This window comes from Folsomia candida, unplaced genomic scaffold (assembly GCF_002217175.1).
Source record: "Folsomia candida strain VU population unplaced genomic scaffold, ASM221717v1 Fcan01_Sc003, whole genome shotgun sequence".
Taxonomy (NCBI): Eukaryota; Metazoa; Arthropoda; class Collembola; order Entomobryomorpha; family Isotomidae; genus Folsomia; species Folsomia candida.
In genome coordinates, this window is record NW_019091195.1 from 3,583,805 (window position 1) to 3,600,942 (window position 17,138).

At 38.1% G+C, this 17,138-nt stretch overlaps 6 protein-coding genes across 8 annotated transcripts; 3 read left to right on the forward strand and 3 right to left on the reverse strand.

The window, feature by feature from the left end:
- Positions 1-1,522: 1,522 nt before the first annotated feature.
- Positions 1,523-2,501, reverse strand: LOC110847421. Its single transcript, XM_022094361.2, has 3 exons — positions 2,195-2,501; positions 1,981-2,104; positions 1,523-1,905 (listed from the first exon to the last, which is right to left on the reverse strand). Exons 1-3 carry the CDS (start codon positions 2,392-2,394, stop codon positions 1,618-1,620), a joined length of 612 nt encoding a protein of 203 aa, XP_021950053.1. The 5' UTR covers positions 2,395-2,501; the 3' UTR covers positions 1,523-1,617.
- A 15-nt stretch (positions 2,502-2,516) lies between these two features.
- On the reverse strand, positions 2,517-4,614 carry LOC118434821. The gene is made up of 5 exons (XM_035849142.1): positions 4,173-4,614; positions 3,950-4,108; positions 3,470-3,877; positions 2,902-3,387; positions 2,517-2,838 (listed from the first exon to the last, which is right to left on the reverse strand). The coding sequence occupies exons 1-5, from the start codon at positions 4,572-4,574 to the stop codon at positions 2,641-2,643; spliced, it is 1,653 nt and encodes a 550-aa protein (XP_035705035.1). The 5' UTR covers positions 4,575-4,614; the 3' UTR covers positions 2,517-2,640.
- Positions 4,615-4,631: 17 nt separating this feature from the next.
- On the reverse strand, positions 4,632-10,026 carry LOC110846779. Of its 2 annotated transcripts, none has more exons than XM_022093619.2 (13): positions 9,203-10,026; positions 7,253-9,097; positions 7,030-7,155; positions 6,664-6,939; positions 6,428-6,579; positions 6,259-6,344; positions 6,160-6,187; positions 5,850-6,086; positions 5,616-5,764; positions 5,414-5,551; positions 5,230-5,337; positions 4,985-5,149; positions 4,632-4,903 (listed from the first exon to the last, which is right to left on the reverse strand). In XM_022093619.2, the coding sequence occupies exons 1-13, from the start codon at positions 9,511-9,513 to the stop codon at positions 4,760-4,762; spliced, it is 3,765 nt and encodes a 1,254-aa protein (XP_021949311.2). In that variant the 5' UTR covers positions 9,514-10,026; the 3' UTR covers positions 4,632-4,759. The 2 variants fall into 2 exon arrangements, with proteins under 2 accessions (XP_021949311.2, XP_035705033.1); XM_035849140.1 differs by having other exon boundaries at positions 9,174-10,026.
- Positions 10,027-10,206: 180 nt separating this feature from the next.
- LOC110846031 (uricase) lies at positions 10,207-11,988 on the forward strand. Its single transcript, XM_022092634.2, has 6 exons — positions 10,207-10,623; positions 10,700-10,945; positions 11,144-11,330; positions 11,403-11,440; positions 11,529-11,708; positions 11,776-11,988. Exons 1-6 carry the CDS (start codon positions 10,407-10,409, stop codon positions 11,871-11,873), a joined length of 966 nt encoding a protein of 321 aa, XP_021948326.1. The 5' UTR covers positions 10,207-10,406; the 3' UTR covers positions 11,874-11,988.
- A 180-nt stretch (positions 11,989-12,168) lies between these two features.
- Positions 12,169-14,448, forward strand: LOC110847491. The gene is made up of 4 exons (XM_035849143.1): positions 12,169-12,297; positions 12,391-13,341; positions 13,467-13,872; positions 13,962-14,448. The coding sequence occupies exons 2-4, from the start codon at positions 13,124-13,126 to the stop codon at positions 14,241-14,243; spliced, it is 906 nt and encodes a 301-aa protein (XP_035705036.1). The 5' UTR covers positions 12,169-12,297; positions 12,391-13,123; the 3' UTR covers positions 14,244-14,448.
- A 145-nt stretch (positions 14,449-14,593) lies between these two features.
- On the forward strand, positions 14,594-17,119 carry LOC110846199 (transcription initiation factor IIB). 2 transcript variants are annotated; one of them, XM_022092859.2, is made up of 6 exons: positions 14,594-14,770; positions 14,833-14,907; positions 15,135-15,314; positions 15,417-15,714; positions 15,818-16,177; positions 16,248-17,119. In XM_022092859.2, exons 3-6 carry the CDS (start codon positions 15,184-15,186, stop codon positions 16,407-16,409), a joined length of 951 nt encoding a protein of 316 aa, XP_021948551.1. In that variant the 5' UTR covers positions 14,594-14,770; positions 14,833-14,907; positions 15,135-15,183; the 3' UTR covers positions 16,410-17,119. The 2 variants fall into 2 exon arrangements, with proteins under 2 accessions (XP_021948551.1, XP_021948552.1); XM_022092860.2 differs by having other exon boundaries at positions 14,873-14,907.
- Positions 17,120-17,138: the final 19 nt, after the last annotated feature.

Consider the following 17,138-nt stretch of genomic DNA (forward strand, 5'->3'; position numbering starts at 1 on the left):
CATTCGTGGACTTGGGATTTGTGGGATGTTTTACAAATTCCATGACACTCGTGTACATGGGATTTAAGTGAAAATTTAATAAATTCCATGACATTCGTGGACTGGGATCCTAAAGGTTAATGATCTTTGCATTGCATGCAGTAATTAATTTTCAGAAGTTTAGTTTTAATTTTGGCAATGAATTTAATAATAATTAGAGAAAATGAAACAATATTTCTTTCATAAATGCAATGTCTCAAGCTCGCACGACCCCACCACGAACTGGACGAGATCAACCCCAATTGCAAGAAATAGCTTCAACTGAGTCCGTAGAAAAAAGTTTCCCTGCAGGAAAAATTCGACATAGTATTCAGCACCACATATCTGAACGGTAATGGCACAATTTTCATTATTAGCATATATTACGTAGTGCGTTCCCTACATGATGTACATATAACTTTTTGCACTTTTAAAATAATTTCTAGACGGACTAGCAGTTTTACATACAAAAGCGTAGCAGATACGCATGTTGATCAGGCACAAAACATTCCTCCATCCCAAAAAAGAAAAGAACGAGAACACCCTTTTAACGATGGAAAACGCGTATTTCGAAATAATGGAGGTTCTTCGAAGAATGTTATACCCACGGCTGGCCAAACTCCGAACCAACTCATGGCCAACAATAATCATACCCCAACTCCGATTACTCCTAATGATCACAGGTGTCATTGTTCTGCAGGCGTCCAAAAGTACTGCCTGCAAGAAAAGAGTCCCTACTGCGTCTGCACATATAATAAAAATGGAGATTCCAACGATAAACCTTGCTGTCCCCAAAACCCAAAAGTGGTCGAGAAACATGGCGGAGATGGTGGTGGGGTTCCTATTGGGAGTAAATTGTATACCAATGGTGAAAGAAGTCAAAATCGTAACAGGGACAAGCACAGAGATTGTGTGGATGGAACTCTTGGTCAGACAAATCCTTCAAACTACAAGCCGACAGGTGCCGGTCGACGATCAATTGATCGAGATACCCAGAGACCTCCTGCTGCCACAAATGTCCAACCGCCTGAATCTCCCTCTTCCGAAATGACAGTTTTGCAACCCCATAATAATAGTAATGCTGTTAATTCCTTGAAAGGTAGGGGCATGTCACGCAAGGAACAGTCCATTGAACCGTTATCACGAATTGGGACGTCAGCATCTCTTGACACGGTGGCACAAGATCCATTTTTGACGAACAAAAGTTCTGCTCGCAAAGCTGAACGACAAGCGACGCGCGAATCACTAAGAACGATGAATATATGGTCGTCTGACGAAGTCTCATCGTCGCGGTCACAGTATATTACTGAAAATAGCTACGGTTATGGGAAACTACTTTGGTGGCTACTTATTCTACTCATCCTATGGTTGACTCTACTAACTATATTTATCTTTAACCCAGGCTCGATAGGTTTACTAAGTATGGCTAAGCTAAAACTTGAAGAATGTGCCGATATAATGTATACAGAAGTACGACCGTAATAAACAAGAGACACAAATCAAGTTATACAGCCTAATAGCTTATTTATGAAATTTGTATTGTGCATGTAACATTTATTACTAAAGACTGATAAAACAAATACTTAATGAAGTTCTTAACTACCAACGGGAATACCAATTTAAACGTAACCTCTTTTTCAACGTGCTACCATCCACGGACTTTTTCATCAGTTCATCATTTGCATTCTTTGCATCTTGTAACTGTAATTGATTTCCTTGTAGCATTTGACAAGCAATAAGTTCTCCATTTTCTTTCAAAACTGCATGCTCGGGACTATCTGGCATTCCGAAGGGTGTCGTAATAGGTGTAATTTCGACAAGATGCTTAATCTTGTACAATCTGGCGTTGTTTGTCGGACTATTTTTGATTATAGCTGTGTCCGCTTTCTGTGAACATTTTATCACACAATTATTTATAATAACTTTCTGTAAGTTGTACTAGAATATTACACATATACTTACAGATTCAAGTTTAAAATGTTTTATGAGGTCTTTCTCCCATCTTGGGACTCCGAAGCACGACCGAATTCGTTTAACCATAAACAACTTGGTGGCTTCGTAGGGTGGATCTTTGTGGTCAGGAAATCTACATTCAAAACAAAATTATAACCCAGCCCAATCTCTAACCTCTGGTTGGAAGATTTGATTTAGTATTTATTAATGAGTGTATACACACCTGGGAAAATATTTAAATCCGAAGTACTGAATTCCCTTTCCTTCTGTGGACTTTCGTTGCACTTTAGGATTAATGTTCTTGCTGTGGCGAAATCGGAGTCCTCCGAGTAAGATTGAATTATAGTTTTGTAACTCAAAGAGCCCTGAATTAAGGGTGAGCAGGATCTTGGGATGTAAGCTGCACAGGCGTATAGACTGCATTTTTGCAGATTTAAAATACAAATAGAAATTAAACAATATTAACTTGAAGTTTTAATTATTTGCAGTTCGCCGATTGTGTTCTGCGAGTGAGTAAAAGTCGCTCGCGCAGAAGTGCACGGGGAGATTGAGATGCGATTTCTCGTCTGTCTCACATTTTTCAAAACTTTCACCTCATACATACTTTTATTTAAACACTTTACGACATAACTCCAATATTTTTTGCATTAATATAATAATTTTATTAATCTATGCAATATTCAATGCAACCACATCTCGCATCACCTCCACAAAGACCTCCATGTCATCCTCTGGAACAAATGTGGTTGGTGTAACTGTGGCCGAAATGAGGAGGGCAGCATAGAGGAGACCTCTCTCAAAGTCTTCAGCTAGGTCACCCCATTTCCAAGAGATATTTTGCGACTGACCCAACAGGGTGCAAGTTCCCTAATAAGTCATCATGCTCAATTATTCTTTCATGCCTAATTTAGATAAGGTGTCCAATCTCACCTGAAACTCTTCCGAGTACAATTTCAGCAACAATGCCGTCTCCTCGCGTCTCATTTTCGGAGGCAACGAGGTGAGCAGGAATGACGCCACGTCAACCATTGGGGAGCCATATGTGGCAAATTTCCAATTGTCGATACGCAGTTCCCGATAGATCAAGAGGTTCGAACCCATGTAACCCTCAACCTTTGGGTTGGATTCAATGGAATTCAATTCAATTTCTTTCGCCTCTACTTGATTAGCTTTGTATGTGGTGTGGCGAAAGAGAGTGGTCATGTAGTTGAGATTTTGATGGACTAAGGTCACAGGGTTCCGTTCCCAAGAAGTCAGCACGGCGTTGGGAGGAAACAGTTTGGGCATCACAGTTGAAATATTCTTACTTATAAACTGAAGGCGTTGCAGAATGCGATCCTTGTCCTCAGCTTTGTACTTGATGAGATATTCTTCGGCTAAGGTGGCAAGGACCGGAAATCCTATTGCTACACGTTCCTATATCAAACATAATGCTAATAATTTAGTCAATCTACAATTTATATGTGAGTATGAGAATGTAAAATTACTTAAATATTACATTGATGAATGGGAGAAAGTTTTTCATTTCGAGAAAAGGCCAATGTTCGAACAATTGCTTGTCCGTCGATTTTGAAAACGACCAGGACACTGCGTGCAGTTTGGCGATTTCTTTCAACCCAGCCATGACGTTCATCAGGGGGAGGAATGACGTTCCAGTGGAATTTTTCCGACCAAATCCCTCCTTGACCAAATCCTCGACAATTATGAGGCGGTGACTTTCTATAGTGTCGTCATTATCTCGATTCTTTTTCAAAACAGCAGCAATCTTGCTCAATATGTTATTTTCCACGACTTCTTCTTCCTCCATTAAACGAGCGAGGTCCATTTTCTTATCTTCTTCGCATCTAGAATAGTATGCTGTCGGGATTGGAAGTTTAATCTCGCCTTTTCTCACGTAAAGCCATCCCTATAAAATTACAAATGATGGACGATGCATGATGTCCTGATTATCTTTACAGAGCTTTTACTTTGACCATACCTCAAATGCAGGAAAGACGTGTCGAAATACATTAATTGCATGTTTTTCAGAATATGCTATGAATGGCTGGGTTAATTTTTCAAAAAGTCCAACATCAAGTACTTCTCCAATTTCCATCAAAATATGCAACGTCTCAACTGGAGAAGTGACACCATTTCGCTGTAATTTTAGAAAAATATGTAGTAATATGCCCATAATAACTCTATTACTGTATTTTATCTACCTGGAAAGTGACTGTAATTCTCCGAGTTGCAGTTTCATAAAGATCCTTCTGATCACAATTTAGCTGGATGTCTTTCACAATGCAATCGACATTAGCTGGATGCAGTTCAATGTTGGTATCTTCGTGTATGTCGATTAATTTCAGTTCATGAAAACAAATCTCAGACTCGTCAATTTGGAGGATGGGTTCATAATTCCCATGTTCTCTCGCTTGACGTTGATGTTCATCTAATTTGAGGTAGTGTTCTCGCAGTCGGTTCTGTAACCAGGAGAAGAAGAGGCTTTGCTCATTACCCACAGTTTGAGGAGGTCCAAGAAATTTCCCCACTGAGAACGATCCCTCAGAAATATCTTGGTATGTCAGATCGTCATTAAGATCCTCAGTTTCTGATTCAGTAGACATTGTTTAATTTGAACTAGAATCCCCCCGTGAAACAAATTGTTCAAACAGACATTACAATTAAAAGAATTTCAAGAATTTTATTGAAGTTTTAAAATTTTACAACTTATTTTAATTTTAAATTAATTGCATGTCACAGTGATGACGATACACCATGACAATTTAATCGCATTACTTATTGCATTACACTACTTTGGCTTGCATCTTGGTTCAATAATCACACCTCCCAATTTCTTTGATTCTTCACACAACTTGAATTCGAGGAAAAATATTTTGGTTTCAGATTGCAACTGTATAATTAGCGAAAAAAATGCAACCGCTGCACCCAACCCCTACAAAATTGAGTGTTATAATTAAATTCATTTTTTGGGGAAAAGAGTAATTATACAAGCAATTAGCGTTATTTAACGTACAGCAACAATTGTAGACCTGCAAATTGGAAAGTAATTTGCAGCAGAGAGAAGGGTTGGATCTGTGTCTGACATACTCCACAAGAGACTTTGAACCAGGCGTCTCTGATGAGACGTCTTGCATAACACTAAATTAGTTCTCCTCACAAACTCGAATCCGTCGCAAAACTACAATTACGTCAAAATTATCATAAAATGGACTTACAAAGTCATTAATTTTTATGCTTTGAGTTTCTAATATGCTGTACCGCTTGGGATGCAGATGCAATAACTTCAGTAGTGAACATGTAGTCAAAACAAATCATTATGAGGATGAATAGACTGGTCGAGATCTCTTCAACCGGTGAGTGATAAAACTGTAACAGAAAAACGATGTCCAATTTATTGACACATTAGATGCGTCTTATTTGCAAATCAGTTTTTGGCACTCACTTTGATATGTATTATTGTGCTATTCTGTTTCGCCTTTTGAAAATATTCATAAATCACTTCAGGTTTGCCGTTGTAGTCTTGAACATTTCCAGCTTTGAAATTGAAAAGCCGCACCATCACGTAGGTCATCATCCCCACCTTTTGTTTATTATTAACATTGCTATTTCTATTTCTACATTTCATACGAGTCTGTTAAACATACCTCAACAATCAAGTATATCATGATGGGAACTCCAAATATCTCTCCGTAAATTCTCACCAATGCAGTCATGATACGATGGTGAGTGAAAAACTTGATGAGAGGAAGCTGCAAAGAGATTCTTTTCATGTGGCCTCTGTTGGTCATAACCACTGTAATATGAGGCGAAATGAGACGGTTCTTCGAATACGGAACTAAATTATTGAGCAACACTCATGTATTCTGCTGTATACTTACACTGATTAAAAGTTAGAGCAAACTTGAAGTTCCACATTTCTGCAGAATTTCTAGCAATCAGTGCAACTATTTGCATTAACGTGAATAACATCCGAGCGCAGAAAAGGATGTAAAGAATAAAGACCAAGCCAAATATTTGGAACCAAAATAACTTGTTGTCGTCCTGAAGTCGAATATCAGGGAACACATTGCGAAACATGAGAATTGCCAAAAGTCCTGTGGTCCCTCGAACATTTGCTAATTTATAAAGAAAACTTTAAGTGTTAAGTCATGCAGAATAGAAGACAGAAATAAATAGCTCTTGCATCACCTGGAAAGTCAATTGAAAATCCTATTACCTACATGCATTCAGGGAACAAACGTAAAAATAAGAAAAGTATGAAAAATTTACAGTGATAAATTATTTTACAATGATTCCTCCTGATATCAACCATGCAAGCAAATTGTATTGTGTCATTGTTTCAATCTTCACTGCGGCACTCGTCTCCATTTCCGCTACATTATTGCACAAAATGTAATGGCCATTTGATTAGGATTAAATACACAATTTTAGCGAATGAATTCAATGAATTCAATACCCAAAGCAGGACACCAGCAATTAAAGTAATGCGTAATAAGCTGACCATCTCTCAAAATTACGAATACACTCCAAACTGCAACGAATGCTAAGTTGGCAATGACGTACAGACTAGTTTCGCCATACTTGTTGGCTTCCAGTTGCTCAATTTGCCTGATAATTTATAAAGAAAAGGGTCAATATATTTTTATCAGCACCATGAATTACACGGCATAATACAGAATTATCCAAACATACACTTGGGCTGTTCCAGAATTTGTGTCATTGCTGTTTTGCTCTTCGAAAGTGATGCTGACGTATGACTGAGCCATGATAACCAGGGAAGCCCAAAGAATGAAGGTAGAGATAAAAAACGGAATCATTCTAACCCGTTTTGTAGCAAATTCCATGTGACCCTTGAGGAAATTTGGAATATTGTAATAAAATTGGCGTCCCGTTAAGAGACAAGTCCAATACATTAGTTTCAATTCTGTTATCAATTGTTGACTTTCAAAACTAATTCCATCAATCATCCTGCAATTAAAAGTGCCAAAATATAAAATACAGACTGTAGTGTAATTATACAGGTCAAAAGAATTGCGCATGTCTGTTATGTCCCCTGACCATTTGGGATTCTCTTTTTCGAAGGATTGAATTTCTTCGTCCAACTCGTCCTCGTCAGTGACTGACAGCTCGAGCCACTCGCTATCGCGTTCTGGCAATTCAGCAATCGGAACTCCATAAACATATCTAAATTTCAGAAAGCCGTGAGGTTTTAATGTATTCGTGAATCCAAGCCACGCATTTTTATGTATACGCATTTATTTGTTCGAAATTCTCGACCTACTTAAAGTACGAGTCAAAATTTGTAATGTCGAATACAGGTGGTGCCATGGGCAGAGGTTGTGTTTCGGGTGCTTTGTTGGGGTCGGGTTTATGTGCGTCCTTGACTTTCCCCTTCGTGGCGATTGGCGTTTTCGAAGCATGTGTTTTATTGCCTTTCATTGATTTCCTACTATCTTGATGACTGTGGGGATTATGTCCTTTGTGATCTGTGGATACGCCAGCGGTGAATACTGCCACCGTTGTGTCTCTGAATTGTTGTGCAATTCTGGAGGGCGTTTGTTCATCCTGCATTGTTACGGATACATGTTTTGGTTGAATTTTGGGTTTGTGGCGTTCTTTTTCCATAGGTTCAACGATATTGTGTTGCATTACTTGCATTACAACAGTTTCGAGATTGTCATCATTAATCAAATAGTTGGCATTTTCATCTGGTTCGGAGGGGCGAACTCTGTGGCGATTTCCGTGATTTACCCAATCTTGTAGTTTAACCTGTGTGGCTTCAGCTAGTTTTTTAAGATTTGATTTAACTGGGGTTGCTTCTTGAAACGGAATTGAGTTACTTTCACCACTTCCGAGAATCGTGTGCTCTTTTACGATTTTCACACTCTTGCGTTTGCTATTTTCCTCTAGTGACGTTGCTGGCAAACCTTTCTTTCCGTGGTCGAAAGCATTATTATTTTCATCTCTAGACGAATTTTTAGGAATTTTCGTTATAATCTTTTTCGATGCTGATTGTAAATGTTGTTTCTTTTCTAATGAGGTGTCGACTGGCTTTTGATCATTTTTGCTCTTATTTGTGCGTTTCAAGTTTTGTGACGCCTTCTCTTTACCCAGATGCGTGCCAAGTTGTTGTTTGGTCTCATTTTTAGGGGGTATTACATTGACAATTTTAGACCTTTGTTTTGACGATGTGTGGTCGGTTTTGTCGACTTTTTTCTTATGCAATAATTCGTTTTTTATATTTTTGTCGTACCCTTGACTTGGATTTATCACAGGTTTTTTTCTTTCCTTGGTTAAAGATTTGCCCATTTTTTTGGAAGTTGCGTCTTTTCGTGATCTAGAGACATTCTTATTCCCATTTTCCTTGGAATAACTTTTGTGCCGTTTCTTGGATTTGCTTTCATTTCTCTGATGTCGATGATGATGATGGTGCGACTTACTTCTTAGGACAGCCTTTTCTTCGCTATCATTCCTGCGAGTTTTGCGAATATGAGATCCAGATTGTGTTCTACGACGACGATACTCGCCGTTCTCCTTTCTTCTTTTGTGATGGTGTCCTAAACCCTCATGGCGAACATCAAGTTCCACTTTACGTGACCTACGTCGACTATGACTTCGGCGGTATTCTAGGCTTCGGTTACGCTTTCTTTCATACGTTTTTACACGGTCATGGTGGTCATGTCTTGATTCATGACTTGATTTAGCACGTTTTTTAGCCAGCTTCATTGTCGGACTAGGAGAATAGCTCTGTGAAAGTTTTCTACGTTTCAATTTTTTGACACTCGAATGTTTGTGTTTATGCTTTTTCTTTTTCTTATTCGATCCTCCCCCAGGTGCCAAATAGCGAAAACGTCTATGAAGTACTTCAACGGGGCCATCAGTTTCAATAAACATGGAGTCTACTTCCTGGGCTACTTTCTCCGGATAGAGAATATGACACACGTCTTCTTTCTCCTTGTCCTTTAAATACTCGATGTGCATTCTTTTCATGAAAATTTCTCTGTAACCGCAAACCCTTCGGACACGTTCGACATTGCCGTGCATATTTGTCATTGTGGCGAAGAGTGGGTCAGTATTCAGAGGAGGAAGGAAACCTGAAGGAATTGGTTCCAGCTCGACTTTGTCCCTGTCAAATATGAACCATTACATGCTATTTGCATTACATTAGTTCGTATGATATGCAATTCACGAGACAATCTTACATATGCGTAACACGTGGCAGTGAACTTACGTAGATCGCTTTGGGTAAGTCCATGGAGTGACTTCACATTGTAGATAATCTTGGAATATTTTGGTCTGAATAAATAGATCAATTCCTTCACCCCGTACAGAAGATCGATAGAAATCGTGAAGTCGGAGCTTGGGTCGTTGATTATTTGGGGAAACATGTTTTTTGCTTCGTCTTTTCTTCTTGTGAGAAGCTAGGTCATCATTATTATCATCGTCACCCAAGTTGGATAATATTTGGTCCAGGTTTTTGGTTTGTGATGGCATAATGATCGAGAACAAGTTGTTGATGCAAATAGAGGTCATCAAGCTCATTCTAGTCAGCGTGCTGAATGACAAAGTTAAGCATTACTAAACTTGTTGTCATGAAAAACGAACCAAAGTCACATTCTTTCCTTTTTCGAATAAAAGAAAGATTATACACGTTCGCCTTGCTAATAATGGAGATGGAAAATCATAATTGCATAGTACTTTAGTCTAATCCCAAGATGCATCGTGTGAAACAATCACACAAGAATAATTGACATGATTTAATTTATCTCGCATTGATTAAAAAAACTATAAAGTTATTTTCCATTCCAGAAAAACAAGTCCTGCATAATATGAACCATTAAAAAATTATACATATATGAGTAGCATTACTACTTATAAAATTCAACGGTCGTACTGATTGACATTATGTTTGGCTCAACTCATTCAAAAGACCAATCATCTACCCCCTCGTGCAAGCTATAGCTGGTGACAAACAAAAAACTATTTCCCAATAGTTTTATTTTTGATAAAGTGTTATGATGACCAAGTCACAAGTTGACTCTGTGACACGACGATAGTGATGTGACATGAAACACGATGATTGATTTAGTTATAGACTCAAGGAGTATAAAGATTGAGTAAATTTCCTCAGATGACCATTTGGACTTATCACCCACATTAAATCATCTCAAAACTCAATCCATGTACATATTCGTGCATAAATATAGACCACATTTAGTCATTATTCGTGTGTATGTAATGTCCAACTTTTTTTAGACTGTCTACTGTATAAAGCGAGACATTAGGTGCAAAATTGTGCTAACTATCTGGAACAATCTCACAAGATTAATTTAATCTCGTATTGCCTCAACAAAAAAGTTATTCCCGTTCAGTATCCTCTTGGAGTAGAACGCCAATAGTCTCTGTAACGTCCACCAACCGTTTAGAAATTCGCCATGGCGTATCACCACGGAAAATTGGATCGGCCTGATGAGCCCTTGCCAGACTCCTCTTTCGAATTTGTGGACGCTGGGTACGGGAAGAACTTTGTGAAAATGCTCCACATTCGTCGTGACGGACCCACCCATTACATTAAAGAGTTCACAGTGAACACCCAACTCACCTTGGATTCAAAAAAAGACTACCTGTTTGGTGATAATAGCGACATTGTTGGTAAGAAAACACCGTTTTGGCTATTAATGTCGTCTTTATCGTCTAATCTAACTTAATCCCAACACAATTTTTTTAGCAACCGACTCCCAAAAAAATACTGTTTATGTCATGGCGAAATTGCACGGGGTCAAATCCCCAGAAGAATTTGGCCTCCTTCTCTGCAGCCACTTTTTGTCCAAGTATCCGCACGTGGTCAAGGTTCGCGTCTGCCTGGAGGAGCACCCCTGGGAAAGGATGATTGCGGATGGAACTCCCCACAACCACGCCTTCATTTCCACCCCCAGTACCGTACGATTTTCAACCATTATCTTCAAGCGGGGAGGTAAGCAGTACTTATAAAAAATTCTAAAATTCAGCAAACTGATTTATTAATCGCGTGACAAATGTGTACGTCAGTACATATAGTGTCAAATTAGCGGTTACTACTGGGTGGAATAACTGATAAATGACAGAAAGTCTCAAATATGCAAATTAAGAAATATGCTCAATATTAATAGTTAAACTTACTATGTGCATATAGCCATGCCCGAGATAACGTCAGGGTTGAAAGGTCTCCGAGTCATCAAGACGACCCAATCTGGCTTTGAACACTTTATCCACGATGAGTTCGCCACCTTGCCAGATACTCACGAGAGGGTCTTCAGCACCGTTGTTTACGCGAAATGGCATTATGCATCAACCAATGGCGTGGACTATGATAAAGCTTGGTAGGAAAAATATACGATTAAAAAAATATGTAACAAGGCACTTTTTTGATAAATGAAATTGTGAAATTTTAGGCACACCGTGAAAAATTGCATACTTGATGCATTCGCTGGTATGTGAATATGTATCTACATATTTATATTTGTTTAATTGAAAGGAAACAAAGTATAGCATTTGTGACCAACTTATAAAAAATGCAGGTCCTCCTGACACCGGAATTTTCTCTCCCTCTGTACAAAATACCCTTTACATTGCACAAAAAGAAGTTCTCGAACGTGTGCCACAAATGGGTCTCATCGAGGTCGAGCTTCCTAACAAACATTATGTGCCTGTGGATTTTAGCAAATTTTCAAAAATTACTGGAGCTCAAAATGACGAAGGTTTGGTTTATTATTAAATACTAAACTAGTTCCAACAACTAATGGCTAATTTTTTCATAACACGCAGTTTTTCTACCATTTGATGCCCCTGCTGGGAATATTAAGGCAGTTTTGGGAAGAAAAAGTCTTTTGCCACACGTTTTTGAAAATAGGTCAAAACTTTGATTGTATATTTGATTGATTACCTATATAATTTTCCGGTGTTTGACTAACTAAGCATCATATTGTATGGCTTTTAAATAATTTAAAGTAATAAAATTGTGTCCAAATTTATATACAACTTCTCTATCAAAATAAAATTTCCAATATGTGTTCCTGACGCCGCATGCATTACTATGCAAATTCAACAAATTCTTATGCACCATTATCGCGTAATTATAAGACTCCTTAATTAACACCAAGAAACGGAAACTTGTAACCACAAGTATTTAATTGGGTGGTTAGTTTGTCACTCATACAAGTATAATACATTTGGAGTAATTATCCATGCAGATAAGGCTGGACATACACAACTCAAAAGGACATACACAAAAGTGTAGTACGTACGTAGACAGCTAAGGAGCGAACGAAAAACTAGAATCTAAGACAGGTGGACCTTTACACTTTAAAACTTTTACTACAAACTGAAATTTATAATATAGACGCCAAGGCACATAACTAATCCCAAATAAATCTGTTACAGGTTCGTAATTATACCAAGATGAACAGCAAAATTGGAATGTTCTTCCTACTTTTCATAACGATGACAGCGTGTCAAACAAGCGATGGGGAATTTGCAAATCCTCTACAAACACGATCCCCGTACACGATTCAGGTCCCAGTATCCACGGGGGATGGTCAAAAGTCATTTCTTCCCATAATCTTGATAATTCAGTCTGTAAAACAAAACGACGATGCCACAATTTCTTCCAGAATATCAACCACACCTGGACGAGATCGAAATCCATCTCAAGAAGGACCAAGAAAACCATTTTTTCCTTTTTCACCTCCAAAAATGTCTACAGGTGTGCATAGGCAAAATTCTGGCGTCATATTTCCAGAGAGCAGTGAAGGTATATATCCGACTTCACGACAACCAACAAGTCGTCCCTGCATTCAAATTGTAACAAAAAACGGCAGTATCGTATGCAGGCAATTGTCGGGCTAAAAGTTTATATCTAGTTTGACTATGGAAAAGTAATATTTGACAGTCTATATACCAAATCGTGGTTCTTGTAATAATTTGAATGAAAAATAAAAAGCCTTGGAAATTGTTCAAATCTGTCAGAAATGAAATTCATCCAATTCGATCTAGCTCCTCAGTCTCACACGTCTTTGCTATAATTAAATTATGTCCATTTATGTAGATAGTTATCTTTAGTTATAATTTCTCAAAAATCAATGCAACTTGACACCTGTAGCCTAAATTAATAAGTATGTCATTAAACGCTCGCGAGAAAGTTCTTGAACTTAGACAAGCACAGTATGCACTTAAAAAATTACGTGAAGAACTGGAGCTGAAATTTCCTACATTCGAAGAAGAGTTTCGCACTGAGGCGATTCAGCATAATTTCGACTACAATGGAAATGTTGCATCAATTATTGGAAACGATCTCATTCACAATGATGGATATTCAAAGGGGGCGAAATCCAGGTGCATATTAAACTCTTCCTGTATTTATGCTACTATGTTGTTTTATGAAACATGCATGCCTAGAAAAAATTGAACTCCTTGTCAATTGTTGGTATAAAAGTGTAAACTTGATATTTATCTTGAAGGAAAAAGTTGGCACCTAAAACTTCAAAGCGTGGCAGGGAACAACTACAGCAAACCGGTGAATTGGTTGGCCTACCACCACGTTATCCCAAACTCAAACCTGATGATGTCAATATATTGCCAAAAATTTCACCCAGAAACAAATTTGAAACCGGACAAAGACGACTTTTTCGGCATCAGTTCAAGTTTCAGGAGTCTATGCAATCGTCTCCATCTCCGTCTCTGATGACTTCCAGAATCCTATCATCCCTATCAACGCTCAATAATGGACCCTCCAAGAGGCAAGGACTCAAACAAAAGTTAGTGGCATGGACGGATAAAGGAAAGAATTCTATGATGAGTAGTTCTTCCAGTGTGGAAACGAAAAAGGCTGCAAAACCAATTACGATCCCTTCAACGAAAATGCTCGTACGCTTTGACAATTCTTCCATCTATAAAAATTATAATCCAGGAGGAGGATAAATTTTTATTCGATATTTGTCTCTTTCTTTTACCAGAAAGGTCCAACCGCTTGGGTAAACTCTTCAGCTTCAGGAAAAGTGACCACGCTCTCTGAAGATTTACATATGAAAGACAACCCACCCCAGAGCCACCAACGTAACGAAACTAAGAAGAGGAGGTTCTCATCCAAGTCCAAATCCCCAGTTCGTAAATTGCCCAAGGATCAGTTACCACCTCATCGGAGAGGTTTGGTGGGTGTGGAAATTTCCAGCTTTGATCCTCGGTATGGATTCTTCTTCCGGGGTCAGAACGGCGTTCTCAATCCGCACTTATCGTGATATGCACATCTCTTAGTATAGTACTGCTAAATTACAAAATTTCAGTAGGCTTAGACGGTTCAGACAAACGAGGCTGAAGTACTTACATATATTCATACAAACTCAAATTTCAAGCATCGTTATTACGCAAATACATTGAAATTTCTAAATCTCCAGTAAAAATGCATGTAGAGTTATCATTCCATTACATTCAAGATTCATTCATTCTACACTCCAAACGTTCATGTTCGCAAGAACGTAAGAATGTCGTGCATAAAATTGCAATTGCTTGTAGAGAGAAACCATTATTGCAAAAGCGAGTTTGCTGATTCAGCTTTGGGCTTTTTGCTGAAAAGCCCATGAGAGGCAGACAGCAGCGCCATTCTATTTCTTGGAACCCAACCACTACCAGTGCAAAACATCACTCCGTAATTTGGAATGAAATAACTCCCTTCAATTCAATTTTACGTTTTTATAGCTTTCAAAAATTATAACCATCACCATCATCAGCAAAATTACGTATAGTCAAATTAAAGCAGGAGCAGCAGGTATTATTATTTTAGCAGAAGAAGTGTTATTATTTATATATTTATTATTTTATCTATATTAGACGGCAGCAAATAAGCAGTTTGTAAGTTTGTGTTTTATAGTTACTGGCAGTAAATTACTGTTAGTTATTATTGAGGTAAGACCAATCTTCAATCATTTATTTTTATTTGTAAAAGAAAGATTAAAATTCAAGAATTGAGTTTGAGTGGATACAAAATTAATTAATTTGAATTGCACAGTGCAATTTGCACTGCACACTTCCGCAGCTTCTGCTGTAGGTTGAACCAATATTGAACAAGTGTTGTTGTTCAAGTTTCTTTTTGGCGTTTTTCATTATTGTCTCCTTGTTTTTGGGGTTTTCAGCACCAGACACTTGGTTGACAAGTGGATCATCGAAACAAGCTGTGATTGGATGGCGTCGTCGAGTAGCAGAGCAGATCCCAGTGGGATATTTTGCAAGGAACATCCTGACGCTCCATTAATTGAAGACTATCGTGCTGGTGATCAGATATGTTCAGTTTGTGGCCTTGTGGTTGGTGACAGGTAAGTCAATTGACAATAGTCCCATCAAGTCATCATCGTCACATTCTTAGTATTCATAGGAGAGGACTAAATTAAGTTGTGCTGCTTTATTTTTGTTTGTAGAGTTATCGACGTGGGGTCAGAATGGAGAACGTTCAGCAATGAGAAGGCTAATGCGGACCCTTCTCGAGTCGGAGGGCCTGAAAACCCACTTCTAAATGGATCGGATCTTACCACAATTATTGGAGGTGGTCGCGGGGAGGCTGCGTTTGATGAGTTTGGAGGAGCTAAATATGCAAATCGTCGAAACATTAGTAGTTCAGATCGAGCACTGATGAACGCTTTCCGGGAAATCAGTCAAATGGCGGAGCGAATCAATTTACCACGAACCATCATTGACCGAGCTAACAACTTGTTCCGGGTATATACACAAATTTAATAATATACAAAATTTGTGACTAATCATTTGGTTTGAAATAATCATTAATCAGTATTCTAATGTAAAAATAAATATATTTTTTTAGATGGTTCATGATGGAAAAAATCTCAAGGGGCGTTCGAACGATGCAATTGCGTCTGCATGTCTGTATATTGCTTGCCGGCAAGAAGGTGTTCCTAGGACTTTCAAAGAGATCTGTGCCGTGTCAAAGATTTCAAAAAAAGAAATTGGACGATGTTTCAAATTGATTCTAAAGGCTCTTGACACTTCCGTTGAGTTGATCACTACTGGGGATTTCATGTCCAGATTCTGTTCAAATCTCGGTCTTCCAAATGCAGTTCAAAAGGCCGCCACTTCCATAGCTCGCGCTGCCGTCGATATGGATATTGTCCCAGGTCGTTCGCCAATTTCTGTTGCTGCGGCCGCAATCTACATGGCCTCTCAGGTACCATGATTATGTTAATACTCTATTGATGAGGATTTTATCCAAGTTTGACAAGTATGAATTTCTTAAGGCGTCTGAGGTAAAACGCTCACAAAAAGAGATTGGGGACGTCGCTGGCGTGGCAGATGTTACCATCCGACAATCGTACAAGCTAATGTACCCCCGTGCAGAAGAACTATTTCCAAAGGATTTCAAATTCTTCACACCTATCGATCAACTACCTTTGGCGTAATTTAAGAAAATATTACCCTCATATCTGCCCACCACTTTTCTACTTGACAAAAACGACAGCCGAGCAATCAAAATCGAGAATGGAACTAGTTTTATTTTACATTTTCTACCGTTTCGCCTACAATTCTATCATTAGTTAAAAAATTACAAAGGTTTAGCACTTTGATTTTGCGTAAACACAAGAATGAAAACTATGCAAGTATACTAAATATTAACCAATAATGTTCCTTTTACATGATATTTCCCTTAGCAGTAGATTCTTGTAAAAGCTACTCGTTTTTCTCAGCTATTTTTTCATATCGCGTACGTACACATAATTTTCGAGAGTCGTATTTCAAATCATTTCAACCTTTCAATATGCGTACATATTTACACATGTCCTCATGTCAGTCACGTAGTTTTATTATTCACTATTTGTTTTAGTTTTTTCATATTCTGAAATTGTACGTTTTATTTTATGACGTTTTCAGGTTGAAATATGTGTACATATTTTTTTCACTTACATATTATGAAACTTGTGTGGTTTTCATTGAATACGGGAATAGCGATAAATGTTATCTCCACCCACTCAACCAACCCAGTGCACTTTATTGTGTAATAACAAGTCCAAGTCACAGATTCTGATTATTATTTTATTTGCAATGTATGTACGTATAAATATGGCATTATGGCAAAAATGTAAGGATTTCAAATAAAATATTTACTATGAAATATTCTGCTGCTACACGAG